The sequence below is a fragment of the Triturus cristatus genome, chromosome 7, assembly GCF_964204655.1.
Source record: "Triturus cristatus chromosome 7, aTriCri1.1, whole genome shotgun sequence".
NCBI lineage: Eukaryota > Metazoa > Chordata > Amphibia > Caudata > Salamandridae > Triturus > Triturus cristatus.
In genome coordinates this window covers 77,918,549-77,940,521 of record NC_140590.1, presented here as the reverse complement: position 1 = coordinate 77,940,521, position 21,973 = coordinate 77,918,549, and the positions used below count along the sequence as shown (strand labels likewise).

General features: G+C 43.7%; 1 protein-coding gene across 2 annotated transcripts in view; it reads right to left on the bottom strand.

The window, feature by feature from the left end:
* Window positions 1–1,833: 1,833 nt before the first annotated feature.
* Window positions 1,834–21,973, bottom strand: part of LOC146808860 (phospholipase A2 inhibitor and Ly6/PLAUR domain-containing protein-like) — a 157,116-nt gene continuing 136,976 nt past the window's right edge. Inside the window, exons 1-2 of one of the 2 annotated variants that reach the window (XR_014965496.1) lie at window positions 19,542–19,635; window positions 2,195–2,329 (exon numbers count right to left, since the gene is read on the bottom strand). Coding sequence is in view for 1 of the 2 variants with exons in the window: in XM_085614246.1 (XP_085470372.1) it covers window positions 2,202–2,329 (128 nt within the window). In the remaining variant the exon portion in view is untranslated. Of the gene's footprint in view, window positions 2,330–19,541; window positions 19,636–21,973 lie in introns of those variants that run through there. The other variant, XM_085614246.1, reaches the window with a different exon arrangement.

Here is a 21,973-nt window from a genome sequence, read left to right as displayed (position 1 = left end):
CGTTTGCCTAACACAGAAACAGGACTGACCGGCCTTAGGTTTTTGGTCCTGGCCACCTAATCACGATGCAACTGAACACTGTTCGGCCGCATACTCCCATTCCCCTATGGGAGCTAGTGTTACGGCCATAAACGGGCCATGACACAACCTCCCATAAAGGCATGGGAGTCTGTGGTCATCCCTGCACCATGTGAAAGGCACCTCAGGGTGCCTGCCACATGGTGCAGGGATGAACAGGGGGCAAAAGACACACAGATTATGGATGGAATGCAGAGCAAATCAAGCATTCACCCTCTGCCAAGAGATCTGGGCTACATCCATCGTATCCATCGTTCTTTTGATCATCAAGCCACCCCAGTTTAGAACCAGCCATATTTAAATCAGTCTTGACCCTGTGCCTCATGGGAACATTCCAGCCTGAACTGCCAAGCTAGGTCCTCTCTGGACTGGAAACAAGCATCCTGGGACCGGTTTCAGGGCATCACCCCACATCAGCCAGGCTAGCTTGAATCCAGTGGCACAGTGAGCCTGGGACCCACATCTCGGCATACATGGCACACTTAGGGTGAGAAAGTAAAAAACACAGATGATGGACGGAATGCAGAGCAAATCAAACATTCAGCCCCAGTCAAGAGATCTGGGTTAAATCCATTGTTCTTTTGCTCACTATGCCACCCCAGTTTAGACCAAGCCATATGCAAATCAGTCTTCACCCTGTGCCTCATGAGAACAATCCAACCCAAACTGCCAAGCCAGGTCCACCCAGGACCAGAAACAAGCATCCTGGTAACAGCTTTGGTGCATCACTCCTCATCAGCCAGGCTAGCTTGAGTTCAGTGGCACATTGAGCCCGGGACCCGTATCTGGGCATTCCCAGCGCACTTAGTGCGTGAAAGCAAAAGACACACAGATGATGGACAGACTATAGAGCAAATCAAACAATCAGCCCCAGCCAAGAGATCTGGGTTAAATCCATTGTTCATTTGCTCACCATGCCACCCCAGTTTAGACCAAGCCATATGCAAATCAGTCTTGACCCTGTGCCTCATGGGAACAGTTCAGCCTGAACTGTCAAGCCAGGTCCTCCCAGGATCAGAAACAAACATCCTGGGACCGGTTTTGGGGCATCACTGCTCATCCCCCGGGCTTGCTGATATCCAGGGGCACAGTGAGCCTGGGAAACATGTCTGGGCATACCAGGCGCAATTAGGGTGAGAAAGCAAAAGACACACAAATAATGGATGGAATGCAGAGCAAATCAAATACTCACCCCCATTCAAGAGATCTGGGTTAAATTCATCATTGTTTTGATCACCATGCCACCCCAGTTGAACAGGGGAGGCACAATAGGTGCCCCCTTGGCCTCCAACTGGAGGTCCCAGAGGCAAGGGGCCACCAACTTGCTCTCCGACAAGCATTCCATGTCAGAAAGCCCGACATGGAAATCCTGCCGGAGACCGTGTATCGTAAATCCAAGGGCGGAAAGGCAGCCCTTTGCGATTATACGCAGGCCTCCGACTGGCCAACGGACTCCTTGAGCCCGTCAGAAGCCAGCTGTAATGACCGACCAGTTTAATTTCCGAACCCCAGCATTGGAATGCAGCAGAAGGAAATTAAATGGAGATGCGGTCGGATCCTTTCCGGGCCTCATCATAATAAAGCCCTATATGTATTGCTGTAACTCTTTATCTGCTAGTGAGGACAACTAGAAGCAATCAAATGTAGATTGGGACTTTTAAAGAAGATTTATTTATTTTTTCCTCAAGAATACCTCTAGGACTCTTCCTGTGGCATCTTCTAAACGTGACCATCTTCTAAATGACTGTTGCCACTGAATGGCTTACAAAAGTTTCAGAAATGTTGATTTTTCATACACAAAGTCTCTACCAAAATAATGAATGCAGATAACCCAACCTTTCATGATTAGACATACAGCAAATAAATAGAAGTTTCACAAACAAATATAGAGTGAATACATTTACTTTATATTTTGGGATGGATAAACAGATAAACAATGATTGTGGGACAGTTAGACAAGATAAGATGAAGATAAACTATTTGGTTCCCATGGGTCAAATGTTGCTAATAATCATTATGTAAAGAAGCTGTTTCCTGATTTAAACATGGATGAGTGCAGTGAGCTTTGACAGGATTCGGTGCAAAAGGGATCCTTGCTTCAGAGTCGTGTTTTCAAAATGTCTTTAAACGCCTTTGCTGATTTCCAGAGTCTCAATGCTTTGCAGTCTGTATGAAGCGTCCTGTGGGTAGTCGTTCTTGGTCTTTGCACTGGTGCAGCCACGGTAGGCAGCTGTCTCGGTAGGAGGGGGCTCTGTGGAGAACAGATACATAGTAAATATTGCAATTATATAGCACTAACTACCCCAGATGAGGCGCTGAAGCATGTGCCGAGTTTGAGCAGAGTTGGACATGAGACACCCTTAAACAGACTCCACGGGTCCTCGTTTCCCTAATGTTACTGCAGTGATGGCTGGCATTGCGGGAAGGTGGGATAGCTATTGGAATTCTGATCCACCGAAATGCCTGCACAGCTATTAGTGGGCGATGCAGACAGGATCACAACTAGAACTAACAGGGAGAAGGAAACAACAGAACCATAGGCAGTGGCACTGCCTTCTCCACACCCAACACACAGCCACTTACAGAGACATATCCTTCCTTAAGGGAGTCATATGCTTACCATCTCCAGCTGGGAGGGAAGAGCTGCCTCTGACCTGTTGGGGGGAAGGGGGGTTGTATCTTGATGATGCAGGACCTCATAGTCTCTCTATGGCAATGTTTGTATGTGAGGGAGAGTTGTGTATCACTAAAGTCACCAAAGTGTCTGTTGTTCTCCTCCTCACATGGCTTTAGCATTGGTAATCCTATTTATTGGTATCCTTGTCCACTCCTGTAGTCAGTCACACTCTCTGTATTAGGGAGATGTTTGCCTGAGCTGTTTTTCTTGACCATAGAACTCTAGTCAATTTACTCCTGCTACTAGTTGCAAACTGCTTATGCTCCCCCTCTTAACATGGTGACATTGGTATATACCAGATTCACATATTTATCTTATCTATAAGTCCCTAGCATATGGTAGAGAGTGTACCTCAGGCCTGTGAGTTAAATGCTACCAGTGGTCCAGCAGCACCAATTGTGCCAAGACCTAGCAACCCCGTCTCCAGGCCTTCCATTGTAGCCTGGCTGTGCAGGATTAAACTGCAAATTCTGCCGCCAACAATAAACCCTTTTGACAACTCAAAAATGTCATTTTTATATATAAATAGGCCACTCCTAAGTAGGCCTTAATGCCCATAACACAGGGTGCATTTTATTTAAGGTAGGACATGTAAATGTTGAATGTTCCACGCGCCCTTACGGCGAAATAAGGCCTAAAAGCTATTTTCACTCTATCAAGGTTGGCTGCTCCATTGGAAAATAGTGTTTTTTTGTTATTACAGATATACTAAATCTAATATAGGTTGAAAGCAGCTAAGAAATAAATTCAATAATTATTTTTAACAGTTAATCAAAAAAGCATTTGCAATGCAACCGGTCTCGCCTTTGGGACCTAATAAGTATTTAGCCATGCTGTACATTATCCTGGGTGCTGAAACATCTACTGTTCTGTAACATGGAAGCTTTGACACAAATAGGCACATTATCGCACTGCTTTTATGCTGATACAACTCTTTCAGCCATCTAGCCCTACATTTTAACACCGACATCTGATCGCCGGCCTGCAGTGCCCGCTATGCCTGCCACCTTTACCTTCCAAAAGGCACAACTGTTTGGCAGATGCCGTTCAAGGTGGCAGAGGGCCTGTCACAGTTAAAGTTGTGTCGACTTCAGGGGCATAGGTATGATCAGTGCAGCATGTGCCATGGCACTGGGGCCCAGGTGTAAGATGCACCCACAGCACACTAAATATGACAAACCTTTACTACCTAACCAGAGTACCTGAGGCATATCTTCCTGTTTGCACTGGTCCCCAAGAACCTTTACAACACCGCACATTTCCAGGGGTGCAGTAATACAGAACCAAGTCACAGGAGGAATACAGAGCAGACTGGGGCACCTAAAGTGGGGCATGGTTAAAGAGCGGGGACAAAACAAATATTCTGCTAACTACTTTGGCACCCGTGGTCAAATCTGCACAACGGGTGACAGGAATTTACAGCTCTCGTTTTCTGTTGCCATGTCAGGTTATGGCCAGATCAGGGATTCCAGTTTGAATGCGAATGTGAACACAATGAATAAAGGGGGAGGGGTCAAAAAAGCTTTGATATGCCAATATGTTTGGCACCATTTGACACATCTGCACAAAAGTAGAGCTCCTAAAATTGGTAATTACTTGCAAACCGCATGGTCAATTTGGGACTGGGAGGTTGGCTGCCAGGAGCATCTGTCAGTTGTGCACGGCCAAAGGATACATGCAGCAAGCTGTGAGTTTTGTGGAGGGCCTGGCCTTTGCCACTGATAGGATTTCTTCAGTTTCCATTAGTTCACATCTGGCCAAGTGTTTTTGTTGTTCTGAGGAACGCCTATCGCTGAAATGCATTTACTGTGACAATGCAAATAAATTATGCAGGATCACGGGAATGCATGCTGGCTTTCTTGGATGCATGTTTTTTTATGCATATCGCATGGTGGCTACTGACCGCAGTTGCACCAGGCCCGTCAGGAGTATGTACTTAGGTATAGCAAGCGGTGGAATATATACATACACACACCCCTTTAACACAATGAGCAAGCTGTCTGGGGCACCACTCATTCTTGCATTTGGCCAGCGCCTCTGGCACATTACATCAGAGTAGTCTGGTGATACAACAGACAGAGCACTATGTCATGAATCAAAGTCCAAATTAGCATATTTTTTATATAATAAATTGCCTCTTCAGTGACAGACCAACGTCACAGAAGACACCCTGAAAAGTGCATTAATTAGTGCAAATAAAAATAATCTATGCATGGGGGGAGCGCGCGCGGCGCCAAACAAGATGGCCGCCTAGCTTCCGAGTTCCATGTCGCGGCGGAAATGTCGCGGTAAAATTTGCAGCAGAAAACTCTCTCTAAACATCGAAACTGAGAGTTTTAGGCATCGGAACTGCTCCTGATCACCCTCAAATGCCTGAAATGGGTGACTTATTTGTATTTTGAGGTAAAACCTCTCTTTATTGTTCTATCTCCTCTGAGGCCGCCATTTTGTTTTTCCCTGTGAGGATTTCCTGGCATTACACCTCAATTACTATGCTGCTTTCCTGATTTTTGATGATATTTCTTATTTTTTCTGCCATTTTATGCTTGACCAGTCATATTTTTAACTTTAATAACAATACAGCTGTATTTTTTAACTGTTTGCGCATCCACTTGTGAAGCTTACCTCCCGCACTGTGAGTCATTATACTTCTTCACTGGTGTTATTTTTTTTCTCGCACGTAGTGTTTCCTTGTCTACCCTATGGGCAGGAGCAAGAAACTATTACTTACACAGAAGAGATCCATACCTCAGTCTCCAGTGTCAGTGTCTTTTCCCTCTGCTCCTGTATTTAGGAAAACTATCACTATGGCGCAATCCAATTCTTCAAAGTCAACTTCGTCATCAGCATCAATTAAAACGCAAATTTCATCTGCCGCTAATAAACGCTTCAAACAGGACCCTCCTTCTCCACCAAAGCCTACTTCTCCGATCTCTTGTGACACTATCTTTGAGGAAATTTGCGCTTTGCGCCCCTTTATCAAGGATGCTAACACACGCTTACAGACTATGGACACTAAGTGGGCTTCTATGGACTCTCGTATTTCCACAGTGGAACAGCAAGTTGATGAACTTCAAACTGTTTCTACAAAATTAATTGTCCTTGAGAAGGCGGTCCTTTGGCTGAAAAAATCAGCTGAGGACTTGGAAAACAGAAATAGGCGCAACAATCTACGCTTATATGGTCTTCCAGAAAATGTAGAAGGTGATGATCCAGTTCCCTTCTGCAGCAATTTTCTCATATAGCTTCTGGACCTACCTGCATCTACAAATCTGAATATATATACAGAGAGCACACAGGTTGTGTCCTCGTTTGTCTTCTTCAGCTGCTCCTTCCAAGCCACGAGGTGTTATTTTTCTGTTTTTAAATGCAGCTAAACATAAAAAACAGCTTGTCTGGTCAGGTGCTAAGATATTTTTATCTCAGGATATTTCCTCTGCGACTGCTAAACGGCGGAAATAATTTTTGGATCTTCGACCTCCCTTATGCACACTTGGAGCTCATTATGGACTTTTTCACCCATGTTTATTCAAGGTTACTTACCAAAATAAAACCTCCACTTTTGAGGAACCGGCAGAGCTGAGAAAATTCATCCAGTCACATTCCACATCGTCGATGGATGTCTCTGGCCCTCTCTCTTCTTCAACCGCCAGACCTTGACTTTTTTCTCCTCTATTTTAAATTTACTCTTGCTTGGTTTTACTTACTGTTTCTATTGTTAATAATTGTATCGTAGCACTATGTTTGTCGTATATTGTTTTCCATGCTTCTTTTATATTCTTCTATTTGCTATAGGTACTTTTTTTAAAAAAGTTCATATCCTCTAACGCATTTCTCTCTGTTTCCTGTTTATCGAATATGTTCCCCGCTATGACGCTACCTCCCCGGTTAGTTGTGCCGTCTTCCTCGTGTCGCCACTTCCCGCACATCTTCTTTTGTCTTCCCCTAAAAGGTACGTATCACAGTCGTCATCCTCTCTATTTTTCTCAATCTACATTCCTTTACTGCATTGGTGGTTGTCATGTACTGTCTTCTCTTATTGTCTCTTTTTTCAATCCTCTCCTTTTTTGGTCTTCTTTCCCTTCTTCCTTTTTCCTTCCCTTTCCCTCCTTTTCTCTAATGGTGTACTTGTATTTGGATTGTAAGTTTGATTACAGTATTTATTGCATCTGTGTTAATATTGTACGTTTTGTTTTTATTGTTGTCGTTTTTTAATGTATTTTTGATGGTTTTACATTCAGAGGTATTTCTTGGAATGTGAAAGGTTTCATTAACCCTATTAAGAGACAGAGAATTCTATCACATTTTGCCTCTTATAACACTGACCTGGTTTTTCTGCAAGAGGCCCATCTAACAGAAACTGAGGCTTTGAAATTGAAGAGAAGCTGGGTAGGATCAGTTTTAGTCTCTCCCACTTCTAATAAGAAAAATGGTGTAATAATTCTATGTCATAAGAAACTAAATTGTAAAATTATATCGCAAGAAAATGATACAGAAGGTAGATTAGCTGATCTGTTAATTAATAATATCTCTTTGACTGTTTTTAATGTTTATGGTCCCACTCATCCTGATTGCTCCTTTTGGCCTATGATCACACAAAAATGTATTCAATCAATTAATTCTTTATTTCGATGGTTAAAAAAATCATCATAAAAAGTACATATTTTAAAACACAGAAACATACATGATTTTATATCACATCAATATCAAAATTAACCATCTATCACCCTGTTAAAATTCAAAAAGAATCAATATATTATTCATAATAGGTTAGTCTCTGGTATTTCTTAGTCTTACTGCCGCTTTTAAAAAACCTATTACTGAACATAAAGTATGCATATCATTTGCTCTCTGAAGAAACAGCAGGGCTATTTTAGCATGACGAAATTTTCCACTTTTTAAAATTTCAACCAGAAACATACGCCTTGGATAACGATAAAATGGACATAATAATACAAAATGAAGGGTGTCCTGTGGAGACATATTGTCGCAGCCGCAGGCACCCTTCTGCTCAATAGTTGCAGTAAAACCAGACGGATAAGCTAAAATATTTTGCAACAAATTGAGCCTAAAACGACACATTAAAAACCTGTCCTGCTGATTATGCATCAGAAATAGGTACGGTTCCATACCTGGTGCCTCTTTAACTAGGGAGTATACTACCACTGAACGTTTTAGTGCAAAAGCTTTAGTCTCCCTAAGCCTCTCCAAATTTTCAAGCAACAGTCTTTTTATTTGTAATTTACTATTCCTTGTAATTAGGGCAGGGGTGCTAAAAAGGGTGTGCTGACCTATGGACTCTAAAGTTATTTTGACATATTTCAACCAAGGGATTAACATCCCTTTGTCCATTTGTATACAGTCAGAGAGGATTTCTTGGCTTAATACAGCCTCCGGGTTAGCCCAAATACTAAGCCAAGCCAGGACCGGTCTAATCTTGACCTGGTCTACAATATACGGGATTCCGAGTTCGGAATGTGCAATTTCAGCTGGTATTGAGTGTGGGATCTTGAGGATTCTCCGGATGAATTTGTCTTCCTCTAGTTGTAACTGTTTGGCATCCCGAAAGCCCCAAACCTCGGCTCCATATACTGCTTTGGCTGTGCTTATTGAGCGATACAGGCTCATTATTTGCTCTGGGGACCAACGTCCCAGTCTCTGGGCAAAGTTCATAATTGTACCACATGAGGAAGCCAATTTAGTACAATGTTCCTCTAATAATGTGTCAAATTGCATCTTGCCATCAAGTAATAGACCTAAATATGGGAAGGTGGTTACAATGCCCATGGTATGAGTCCCAATTTTGAACACCGTTTTTTAGTGAGTTTTTTGCCTGCAATCAGTGCAAAGGACTTGGTCAAATTCAGGGACAGATCTAATTTTTCCATGAAGACCACAAATCCATTAATCAGAGATTGGAGACTTCTCGGTGTCCGAGCAAGCAGGACCGTGTCATCTGCGTACAATAGTACCGGTATTTGACGCTTCCGTACCTTGGGACAATCCACTGCCCGGGCTATGAGGCATGACTCCAGGTCATTTATGTATAATGAGAAAAGGAAGGGGGCAAGAATGCACCCCTGCCTTACTCCGCTAGAGCATGGGAAGGAGTCAGTTTGCCCCCCCTCCATACTAAAGCGAACCCTGGCTGTGGTATTCCAGTGTAGTTCTCTTAGAATATTTATAAGTCCCTGGTCAATCCCCAAAGTGCTCATCCTTTCCCAAAGTTTACTTCTATTCACATTGTCAAAGGCCGCCGCCAGATCCATGAATCCCATATAAATGGTGCCGTTACTCGCTCTGGTGTATTTAGCGACCAATAGGTATAAATTTAAACATTGGTCACTGGTCGACTTTCCTGCTCTAAAACCATACTGGGTGTCCACTATTGCATGGTGCTCTTCTGTCCAGATCATTAAGCGGTTTAGGATCACCCGCCCCAGTATTTTGGCCGAAACGTCGATCAGTGATATGGGTCTATAACATTGAGGATTGTCCCTATTCCTTTCCTGAAAATAGGTACAATTAAGGCGGTGGACCACGACCTAGGGAGTCCTGTCTTAATAGCTGCATTTAACACCCTCGTTAAAATTGGCGCCCACAAGTCAATATTACTTCTATACAAATCTGGAGGGGTGCCATCAGGCCCGGGGGCTTTATTTGGAGTCAACCCTTTAATTGCCTGGATAGTCTCGGAAAGTGTGAAATCCTGCACCCAGCTCCTATTACCATCCCATTCCCCTTTATGTTTAGGATCTATAGACTGATTATAAAGACTCTCGAAGTGGGTCACCCATTGCTGCGGGAGGATGTTTGTGCTAATGACCGGGGCGTTTTGGTCGTGAAAACAGGGCCTATTTATGATTTTCCAGAATTCAATAAAATCCCTGTTTTCGCCGGCCTCTCTTAAGTCAGCCCATAGTTCTACTTTTAGGGAAGCCTTCCTTTCTTTGATCATGGTGTTATAGATTTTCCTACACTTTGCCACTTCCACTGTGTCCCTTGGAATTACTTTAAGACTTAATTTTAAATTTCTTAGTGCACGTGCACAACTTGCGTCAAACCATCTTGGTTGGGTCCCAGATTTTCTAGGACCTTTTGCCTCCAATAATTTTTCAGCCAATTTAGTTAGTTCGCTGAAGGCAGCTACTAAGTCAGCTCCTTCTATTTTAAAATCTAGACACTCTTCAACCCACTTTTTCCCCTTTACTATCAATGCGGTATAAAATTCCGAGGCATTGATTTTTGCCCATTTTAAACGCCTTCCTTGATCTGAAGGCTGTAAGATAGTATCCAGCTGTTTATTCATTTCAACATAATCCCTGCAAAGTATTTCTATAGATAAGGGATTATGATCACTAAAGGGACTCCATTTAGTGCATACCATCCCAACCCATTGTTTGGCGAAGGCGGTTATCAGGATGTAGTCTATAATAGACGAACATCCCCTACCTTTAAAAGTTGGTACCAAGGTACCCTTTGGCCCTGGGATTACTAAATCCATGGTATGTACTAATGAGTGACTACCTATTCGTTTTGTAAGTGATGTGCCCTCCGAGCTGTGCTCAAAGTGTGGCCCTTTACTAACTGGACAAAGATCCCAATCCGTAGTTACTGAAGTCAAGTATGGGCATAAATGACAATTTAAATCTCCCATTAAGAGGACAAATAAATCTACACCGACTTTCCTTAAATCGGCTTCCTGTTTTAATCTAGAGTCTAGTTCCTCCAGCACGGTTTTAGTGCCGCTTCCTGAGCCTGAGTTATAAATGTTAAATAGTTGTGCCTTCATCCCATAGCCATGAAATATTATTGCTTGCAAGTTTTTGGATGTCCAAGATGGCACTGTCCATCTCCCCTTTAAATTAATGTCAGCATAAATTATTAGACCTCCTTTAGCTCTGCCTGCCCTACTCTCTTGTGCAGGGACAACAAATAACTTGTAACCCTCCAAATGGTAGAGGTCGGGCTCAACCGCCCAAGTCTCCTGTAAAGCTACTATATGGGAGTCCCTCAATTGGTTCCTACAATCTGCATTGGCTATTTTTCCTGCTAAGCTTTCTATATTCCAAGATGTAATTTTCACCTTTCCCCCCTGTTCCCCTATCAAGTTTGAGCCACAAATATGGAAAGCATCTGCCTCCCTCTCTTCAGGCCGGGGGTCTTGTATCTCCCCATTCTGATTCTGCTGGAAGCCTTCCTGGGGGTTCGGTATATATCTTCCTGTAGGAGTTAAATCAATGTTATCCCTGGTCATTCTGATTGCTTTCCCCGCAGATTGTATATCAAGGTTGGTTAGTCAGTCATTTTCGTCCAGGTATTGAAGGGGACTGAATCTGTTTTTCCACTGTAGGCCATCCAGATCCAGTGATGAGAAGTGACTATGTTCAGGTTTTCTTTTCCTATAACCTTATATTCCTCCTTCCCTCATGCCCTGATTTTGGGCCAAGGGATATGTATTTCTGCTTCTCGGATAGAAATAACCTAGTGGCATAGATTGTACAGTACTAGTTACATTTTTATTAAGGTTACCCAATATGTATTCCACTAGACCCGGATTCCTAAAATTTACAATGACACAGTCCCCCTCAATATCCTTCTCTCTGATCCCCAGCCATGATCCTCACATGAATAATTTCTCCCCTTTCCTGCCCCCGGAGAGGTCTGTGTATGTTAAGCCAATTGATAATCTTGTTTTTTAAATCTAAGTATGGCTCTTTTTGACCCATCCTAAGTTCAGGCACCCCAGCAAATACCACAACATAGGGGCTTGTTTGGGGAGGTAAATGTATACGAGGGGGGGGGGGGGGAGAGTTTCTCCTTTACTCTCATAATCTTTTTGTTGTTTATTTACCTGGCTGTGAGAGACGACCTTCCCTAGCAACGTCTGCGCCCGACTTTGCGGAACCTGGGGTTTAGCGCTAGGTTCTTTCTCATTTTCATTATAGCCTCTGTTTTGCAAGTGGACTATAGTTTTAGGCGGCACATGGACCTGGGCAATAGTACATGGCTCATTGCTTGCGCAGTTATTGTTCATGGGGAATATCCTTGAAGAGGGGGTTTCAATTGAAGTTGAATTTCCAATAGAAATGGAATTTATATTTTCCTTCAGTCTCCCTAGCTTTTGCAATTCATTTGTGATTTTATCTATTTTGCTAATTAAAGGTTTTATTTGGGAGATAATGAAGGTTTCTAAATGTTTTTGCAGGTCACTTATTACCGGTTGGAGCCATCCTGGCGGGATTAGTGGGCCTTGCACATCTACTTCTATAATCTCATCATCTAGCGGTTGTGTCTTCCCACCCATGTTAATTGGTTTTAATTTCCTTGTATGCATATTCTTTATGCGCCTTTTAGGTGGTCTGTGTTTTGGTACAAATAGTCTTTTTGCTGACCTAGCAAGGGGAGGGTCGATCTCTGATGCCAGCTGGCCACAAGGCACATTTTCAGATGAGATATCTTGGGTATTGTCCTGTGAGCTATCACAGAGATTTATGTCTAACACCTGCGAGCGTGTACTCTGTGTTTGTGAATGGGGGTTGTTTGTAGGGGTCATCGAAAGGCGTCTCTCAGCGCGCTCAATCTCCCCATCCACCGCCCCAATGACCTTTCGTAACATCAGATCTATGGCAGTGGGGGGGACTAAGTGTCCAGCTACATTAGCAATATTCGATCCAGTTTGTTTGGCAATCAATGGGGTACTTGGTTTTCTCTTCGATGATCTTGTTTTAGGTTTGGAAGCCATAGTACCCTATCGGTCACAGTCCCCCTTCTCTCAATATATCCCACACAAAATGAGCAAATCACAGTCACAATTTAGTGTTTCACTGCCCGAGTGGTCGGGGCACATCAGAAGAATAGATTAAGGTCCCCAGGTTATACTTCAGAATGTCAGTGACCAACATATAGGTGTTATGAACTTTGTCCACCACTCAGCCTCACAAGTGGGCCACGATAGCTTTGCAAAGCAATCGGCTTACAGTACCCTGATTTTTCAGCCCATAGATGTGGCCCAGCCCGGCCTCCTTGTGCCTCTGAGGGCCACAGAGGGCCCGCCCTTTGCCCGGGCTTAGCCCGGCGCCGCCCGCGCGCGGTCCCGCGACGCGGGGGGCGGAGTCACTTTAGTAGCGCCTTCGGGCGCGAAACTATGCCAATTCCGCTTCTGGGGTTTCCAGGGATCTTGGGAAATGTAGTCCCGTCTTACGCTCCCCCCACACTGCGGTCGCGATGTCCGGCGACGGCGGGAAGGAGAGACAGGAACCAACGAGAGATGCAGCTGCCCCAGGCACCACAGGGGCACACAGGTATGCACCGGGTAACGTGAACAAATGCAGCCAATTCGTAGAAGGAACCCCCGCTCTGCCGGGGGCAGAGTCACTTTAGTAGCGCCTTCGGGCGCAAAACTATGCCAATTCCGCTTCCGGGGTTTCCAGGGATCTTGGGAAATGTAGTCCCGTCTTACGCTCCCCCCACACTGCGGTCGCGATGTCCGGCGACGGCGGGAGGGAGAGACAGGAACCAACGAGAGATGCAGCTGCCCCAGGCACCAGAGGGGCACACAGGTATGCACCGGGTAACGTGCACAAATGCAGCCAAATCGTAGAAGGAACCCCCGCTCTGCCGGGGGCAGAGTCACTTTAGTAGCGCCTTCGGGCACAAAACTATGCCAATTCCGCTTCCGGGGTTTCCAGGGATCTTGGGAAATGTAGTCCCGTCTTACGCTCCCCCCACACTGCGGTCGCGATGTCCGGCGACGGCGGGAGGGAGAGACAGGAACCAACGAGAGATGCAGCTGCCCCAGGCACCACAGGGGCACACAGGTATGCACCGGGTAACGTGCACAAATGCAGCCAAATCGTAGAAGGAACCCCCGCTCTGCCGGGGGCGGAGTCACTTTAGTAGCGCCTTCGGGCACGAAACTATGCCAATTCCGCTTCCGGGGTTTCCAGGGATCTTGGGAAATGTAGTCCCGTCTTACGCTCTCCCCACATTGCGGTCACGATGTCCGGCGATGGCGGGAGGGAGAGACAGGAACCAACGAGAGATGCAGCTGCCCCAGGCACCACAGGGGCACACAGGTATGCACCGGGTAACGTGAACAAATGCAGCCAAATCGTAGAAGGAACCCCCGCTCTGCCGGGGGCGGAGTCACTTTAGTAGCGCCTTCGGGCGCGAAACTATGCCAATTCCGCTTCCGGGGTTTACAGGGATCTTGGGAAATGTAGTCCCGTCTTACGCTCCCCCCACACTGCGGTCGCGATGTCCGGCGACGGCGGGAGGGAGAGACAGGAACCAACGAGAGATGCAGCTGCCCCAGGCACCACATGGGCACACAGGTATGCACCGGGTAACGTGAACAAATGCAGCCAAATCGTAGAAGGAATTCAATTTAGAGATGAAAATTTCATTTTAGGAGGTGACTGTCACCAAGTTGTTGACCCCTTTCTTGATTGCCAATCACAAACACGCTTTACACCCCATAGATCTCATAAAAAATGTTGGATACTATCTCCCAAACACATCTTGTTGACTCTTGGAGGCTCACTCACCCTGATTCCCTTGACTTCTCTTTCTTCTCTCCCCCTCACAATTCTCTCTCTTGTTTAGACTATAGCTTTATCTCAAAACTTATTATCCTCTTCTATTGAACCTATCGTTATTTCTGACCATTCCCCAATCATAACTGACCTTGATCTACTTCCACCACATCCCAGGTCCTCCTGTTGGTGTTTCAACAACTCTCTTCTTCTTGACCCTCTTTTCTCCTCTTCTTTCACCACCTTTGCTAATGAATTTATTGACATTGATAACGTTTCTACTTCCACCCCTTACATGATTTGGGACTCCTTTAAAGCTACTGCAAGAGGTTTCATTATAGACTTTGTCTCAAGAAAGAAGAACCATTTTCTCCAGCAACATAAAGCTACCTTGGCCCACATCAAAGCTTTAGAGCATACATTTTATACCTCATCGGATAACGCAAGTTCTTCTAGCCTTGATTTGTGCTAAAATGGCATTCAACAAAATTTCGACTGACAATGCGTCTTCCGTACATCTCCGTAGTAGTGCTCGCTATTATGGTGGTCGTAATAAAGTTGGAAAACTTCTAGCAAATTACCTTAAATCCCATAAAGATCATACATTGATTGACTTTGTTTATTCTGCGGATGGCAGTCTTCTTCATAAGGATCAAGAAATCCTTAATGAATTTAAACTGTTCTATGAAGATTTGTACACCCCAGAGTCCCCTCCCTCTAGTTCTCTCATTCAATCTTATCTTGATAAATTACCATCCTTATCCAAGTCTCATCGTAATCTTTCTGGTCTTGAGGTTGACCTCACCCTTAATGAACTCTCCTCTGCTTTGTCTGTTCTAAAGAAAGGGAAAACACCTGGCCCTGATGGCTTTTCAATTGAATTTTACCTACATTTTTCTAACTTACTCCTTCCTAAGCTTTTAAACCTTTTTCATTCCTTTTTTCTCTCTGGTAAAACAGAAGGTACTTTTCAAGAAGCCACAATTTGCCTGATTCATAAAGAAGGACGAGATCCTATTATTTGCAAAAATGGTAGACCGATTTCTGTGGTTGATGTTGATTACAAACTTTTTACCAAGACACTTGCTTTACGTTTAGATCCTCTTTTACCTCATTTAGTTGGTAAAGAGCAATGTGGTTTTGTCAAAAGCAGGTTGACCTCTGATAATTCTCATCTTTTTCTTAATGTTTTAAACAAAGTCCCCTCTCTCTCCACATCTTTAGCGGCCATACCTGTTGACGCTGTAAAAGCATTTGATAGAGTAGATTGGTCATTTTTATTTGCATCCTTGAAATGCCATGGCTTTGGTCCCAAATGTATTTCTCTTATATCTTTGTTATACTCAGCCCCCAGAGCTTCAGTATTAGTTAACGGTCGTATCTCGTCTTATTTTCACCTACAACGTGGGGTCCGTCAGGGATGTCCTCTATCCCCTCTTCTTTTTGTTCTTGCTCTTGAACCTTTCCTTTCCTCAATCCGCAATAATGCTTCCATCTCTGGTTTTTCGTATGGTGAGCAACATTTAAAACACTCTGCTTACGCAGATGACATCCTACTCTTTATTTCCGATCCTGACAAATCCATTCCTCCATTATTACAAGAATTTGCTTATTTTTCCCTTGTTTCTGGTTATAGAATTAATTCTGACAAAACAGAAATTCTTCCCCTCACTAAATTTTATCTTCCTCATTCCATTTCTTCCACTGGGTTTGCATGGAATAGTTCCAAAATCAAATATCTAGGTATATGGTTCTCCAATTCTATCACCTCTTCTATTAAATTAAATATGTCTGCGATCCTGTCTCGGATTGACAAATTACTTTCCTCTTGGAATCCTCTCTTTCTTTCATGGTGGGGTCGGTTGAAATCAATCAAGATGATGATTACTCCTATTTTGATTTATACTCTTTCCATGCTCCCTGTTCACATTCCTGCCTGCTATTTTAAACAAATCGATTCCCGTCTATCTAAATTTCGTTGGAAAAATAAAAATCAAGGATCTCTCTTTCTTCTCTTCGTAGGACCACAAATAATGTTGGTGTAAATTTCCCTAATTTTTGCTTATATCATAAATCTTTTTGTCTTCGACAAGCCTCCAAATGGCTCCTTTCTGACTTCTCCCCTTTCACTCCCTTGTGGCTCTCCATTGAGCGAGCCTTATGATTACAGTTCTCTTTAAAGGAAGTCCTGGCCTTTTCTGCCAAAATGCCTCTTACTTCTCTCCCTTTGTTTAAACACACTTGTTCTCTACTGAAACCTTTGCTACATCCCAATCCTATCTCTAAAGAATCCTTTTTAGATTCCCCTATTTGGCATAACTCCCTCATTACTATCAATGGTAGAACTATTTTTTGGAACTCTTGGAGATCAAGAGGTATAACCTGGGTCAAAGACCTTTTTGATGGTCTAACTCTGTGTTTCTTTCCCCAGTTTCAGACCGCTTTTCAATGTCCCCGCTCCTTCCTACAGAAATTTACTGTTCTAATGACTGTCATTCTTGGTATTTTCTATTCTCTTTCATCCTCATCTCTTCCCCCTGCCTCTCATTCTCTTCTTAAACTTCTTCTCTTAGTTCCTAAAGCATCTCCTATTTATAAATATTTCTCAGCTCCTAATCCAGAGCGTATGAAAACCAAGTTGGAACTCGCATGGGAATCTGACCTGGGATGGGAATGGTCTATTACCTTTTGGGACAAACTTTGGTCCCGTTCTCTAAAAATCTCTTGCTCCACTTCTCTTACTCAATCTATGTTCTTTCTATACCATAGGCTTTATCTCACTCCCACCTCTATTGCTAAATTCTCTCACTCTACTACTACAAACTCTTGGAACTGTGGTTTCCCTAATACCGGTCTTCTTCACCTTCTTTTCCTCTGCCCTTCAGTCTCCTCTTTTTGGGAGAAAGTTTGGTCCTATGTGTCTTGCCTCTTTAATATTTCTATTCCCTATTCTATCCCCCTAGCTTTCTCTGGAAGTCTCTCTGATTACATAGACCTTCTCCCTGTTAAAAAGGGTCTTTTTGACCTCCTGCTTGCTTTGGCTTTCCAACACATCACTCTAAATTGGAAAACACTAACAAAACTCTCCATTCAACACTGGTGGAATAGCCTCTGTCATATGCATCGACTTGATATTGCTTTTGCCTCCTCTTGTAAACCTTTGCTTAATAGAGATCCCTTACCTTACCCCTTACCACTTATTTAGATCATTTAGTATTAACTGATAACGCTCGTTTAAATGCTGAAAATTTCAAACCTCCTTGAACGTTTATTTTCCTCATTCCTTACCTTTTACTGTTCGTTTTTATTACTATATATATTAGCTTGATTAGTTTTTATCTTTCTTATTCCGATGTAAGATGCAATTTCTTAATGTATTAGTTTTAGAATGTTTACCTTCCTTCCTTCCCTCTTTTCCCCCCTTTCTTTCCTCTCCCTTATTCCCTTAAAAATGTAAAATAGCTTTCTTTTCTTCTGTACATAAACCCCTCATTTGATATGTTTTTTCTCTTATAATGATAATTTGTATCATTGGTTTCTTGTTCTCTGTACTACCTTTATTTGAAATAAAGCTTTTAAACTTAAAAAAGAAATAATCTATGCACAATTTCATATTTAATAAAAGGGAAGTGAACTATTAAAATAAAAATGTATATTTTAGAGTTCTTTTAAGCCTCTTCCACTCAAGGTACAATTTTGGGGGTACATTCTTTATCGTTCTGTGGGGTCCATGTGGGCATGGGCAGGACCCACGCTGCCACAGCAATTTGTTTCGCGGAATACTGTAATGTATATATTTTAGTTTATAGCGTTTACATGTACAAGGATTAATGTATTAACAAAATAGGCACCATGAATCTTCAGTTAACGATTAGCAAGGTCATAGATCCTGTGCCTTTTTAATTAACAACGCGGCCGGTATCACGCGCTCCCGGTAAATATCGGAAGGTATATAAATCAAACAAAAAAAACCAAGAATGAACGTAGCAGCCACATATTTGCGTTATTTACGATGTGGTCTCCTGTTTGTCTATCAACGTAGAGGACAGCTATCTCATTTCAGTTAGAAACTCAAACGCATTTTTGTAAATCTCTGCACCCCTCTGGTGGCGCTAAAAGTGCCTCCAGCGATCCACTTCGCAGATCCGGGCATCGGAAGCATTCAGTTATGTTTTCTTTACACTACTTGAAATTTTATAGCGACCCTTCAATATTTAGTTTTGATGCCTGTCAAAAAAAATTGGAATTGTTAACGAGGAATACATTATTTTTCACTCTGTAGACATCAGTCTGTTTTATCATGTGTTTAACTTGTTTACTATTTACGTGTGCACAGACTAAACATTGTGAAACAAACATTTACCAAGTAATCACCCTTATTTCCACCAGATTTCTTGTTTTTTGAGCCAAGAGATCATTTTAGGTTGAACAGAGAGCTCGGCAAAAGATAACTGAAACGTGTGCTTTACGTAACCAATTAAGAGTGGTAAGAGTTAGAGGAAAAGAGGGTGACACCATCAATATCAGAGGGTTCGCACAGACGTCCTTGTAATATCGCGTTAGATGCCTGCCGGATGCCAGCCAGTGATGTCCATCTCAGTATGGTCACTGCTTTGCGTGTATTCCCCTAACACTTGGGAACCGCTTGTAGTGCAGATGCGATGCGCCGGGAACCACAGGGCCCTGCCGGCCCGCCCTGAACTCAAAACCAACTTTTAAAGGGAAGTGAATGCGACCTCTCCACATTGGAAATCCATGGCAGGCTCTTTCAATTCTCGTAAAAATACGCGAGGTTTAAGATGGAAAGCGCTGCCCCTCTTTAATGCCAGATGGATATTTTTGTCTGGTTAGATGTCAGTGCCAAATATAGCTTAAACTGGTCGTTCAGTTTGCACGATGGCGACAAGCAGCGTTTAATAATCGTAATAAAATTAATTAATACAAAAAAAACACTGTTAAAAACTATTTAGGAGGAGTCCGTGTGTTCAGCTATTTCTTCCGGTAAAGGATATCTACAGAGCAAAGCATCCAATCAGTTCTGGCGTCGCAAGTAGTTGTTTTATTCATAATTTTAAAAAAACATTTTACTCCAACGTGAAGACTCCCCCGGAGGCCCGGGCATTCGAGCGCTCCAGAAGTGTATTTTTTTAACATAATATGACATACTGCTTTAGGGATAATGGCTTCGGGGCAGGGCACAGGCAAGGGATCGGGCCAGCTGCTTGATCTCTGGTGCAGGCGGGACTCACCTTCTGCAATGTCTGCTGCAGCACATTCTGCTCCACGGTCATGGCCCGGCCCTGCGGCGGCCACGGCGGGCAGGTGGTGCAAAGGAGGTGTGAGTCCCGTGTGCTGCAGCGGCGCAGAAGGAGACCGGGCCAATGGGCGAGAGAGCGTGGGATTACCGGAGAGCGGCTGGGCCAATGAGAGCCAATGTCTGACTGCGCATGCTTCTGCACAGACATTCTACATGTGTCAGCTCCCTACTCCCCCTCAGTGCGGCCGGACGATAGGAACTACTTTAAAAACAAGCATTGAAAATGCAATAGGACCTATTGCATTTTCAACAGAATTGCGTGCGTGAAAGAAGGCATGGACGGTAGGGGGTGGTGTGGGTGGTGATGGTCCAAGAAGTCACTGACTATGGGAGGGAACGGGGAGAGACAGGGGAACAAAACTGTTTTGGAAGTAAAGGGGCCGATAGCCTCGGAAGGAGGAAAATTACGACATGGCCATCAGGAGGTGGGATTAAATTCCCGAACACCAATCAAAATGCAGCATTTAGAATTGCGGCCAATCAAAATGATAGGTGGAAAGTGGGCGGATCTTCCCCCGCAATACTGTATACAGCATCTCTCGACGAGACAGCGCATGCGCTATCTAGCCAAGACCTAAAAACTATTTCGTGGTGAAATCGACTTTTGTATAATTATTAAGTAAAATGTACTTAAAGAAAAGTTCCTTTTTCCCTGTCTACAGTCAATGGAAGGGAATCTAGATTTTGCTCTTCCACGCTTGCCAGCCAGCAATAAGCATTACTTAGGTGGGAGCTTGCTCCCAGGGCAGGGACAGGAGGCCTTGGGTGTGGACGTGTGTTGTTGTGCCTTTGACAAGATGGTTTGTGGGCTGCATCCAGGAACTTGATAAACTTCAAAGAGGCCTACCCTGTCACAAGCAGATATAGCTAACTCCTAGGCCTTCACCCTTCTTTTGTCCCCCAGCCAGGTCGGTTCCAATCACATTGGGCTTCTAGTTGACATCACCGTGTCAAATCCTGCTGGAGTGTCAAGACCTGCTTGAGAGGTTGTCTGGGGTTTTTTAAATCACTCTCGGGGGTGCACTTAAAAGGGCTAGAGCCCGATGAGAAAATACTTCTTGTGTATTCACTGCCTGGCTGATGTTGAGCCCTGCTTTGTTCTACTTGACTTCTGTCTTTTGGTTTCATGAGGGTACATGGACTGTCTAAAATTGCTTTTGGTGTTAGATTTGGGAGGAAACTAGAATTACCATGGTACACTCAATCTTAGAAATCATCTAGTCAAAGCCACCCGCCTTTCCGTGGTGCCCACTGACCTGAGAGGAATGATGGGCCTTCCGGCACTCACCGGACATTTCCGGTGCAATGGATGCGGGGTATGCACGCAAACAAAAAATTCTAAGTGTGTGGAAATCAATAAAGTAGTGCATTCACAGCTAAGTTTTTCCAATTGCAACACCAAAAATGTGGTGTACGCAGTCACATGCCCGTGCGAAAAAACATACATTTGACAGACGACTCAGGCCGTAAAGATGAGGATTTTACAACATAAATCCCGTATACGATGTGGAACCATAGGGGCCCCTATGGTACAACATTTCAATGATATGAATCACAATGAAGATGAACTGTACTGGACAGTGTTAGTGGTGGTGAAAGCATCCACTAAAACAGCACTACAAAATAAGCTTAATCACCTTGAGGCACGTATGATCGAACGTTATCATACATCCAGATTAGGTCTAAACGACCGCGATGAAATCTGGGCGTTGATATAAGTACCATAGTCCCGTACCACTGTCTTTTGATACTGAACCTAGTATAGGGTTAGGGGTCTTGCATTACAAGGTCCTGACTAGTGCGAATGCCCTATTACATTTCCCGTTACACATTTTAGTAATGTTTTTATCTATTCGTTTTTTAGTTTTGTATTAATAGATTGTGCATTGATCAAGCACTGTCTGCGCGGTCTCCTGTGTTGCCCGTGGAGAGTAGTTGGCGGTGGTGGTGCCTTGTGGGATGTCGACCCCTAGATGTTGGACATACGGTCTTGTCCCCAGTGTCAGACTCAGTATACAGTATGGGAATACCTCGCTTCAAGGCAGTGCTGTGACTGTGTTGTCCCTGGGTTGTACTTCTATCTCTGACGACCTGATGTTTTTTTCTTGATTCATACCCCAGAGGTAGATGGTAGCGCCAGTAGAGATGCACCCCCTGTTAAGATGACCGATGTGTTTTCTTCTTTGATTTGCACTTCAGAGGTAGAAGGTAGCGCTAGTTTAGACATACCCCGTGTTAAGATGGCCGACACGTTTTGAATTCTAGTGGAATCCTTTCTCTATGTTTACTCCCCTCGACCAGCGCCGGAAATATAGTAACAGGTGCTCCTTGCTGCCTCACGCAGACCGGCGTCTTGGGGATTGT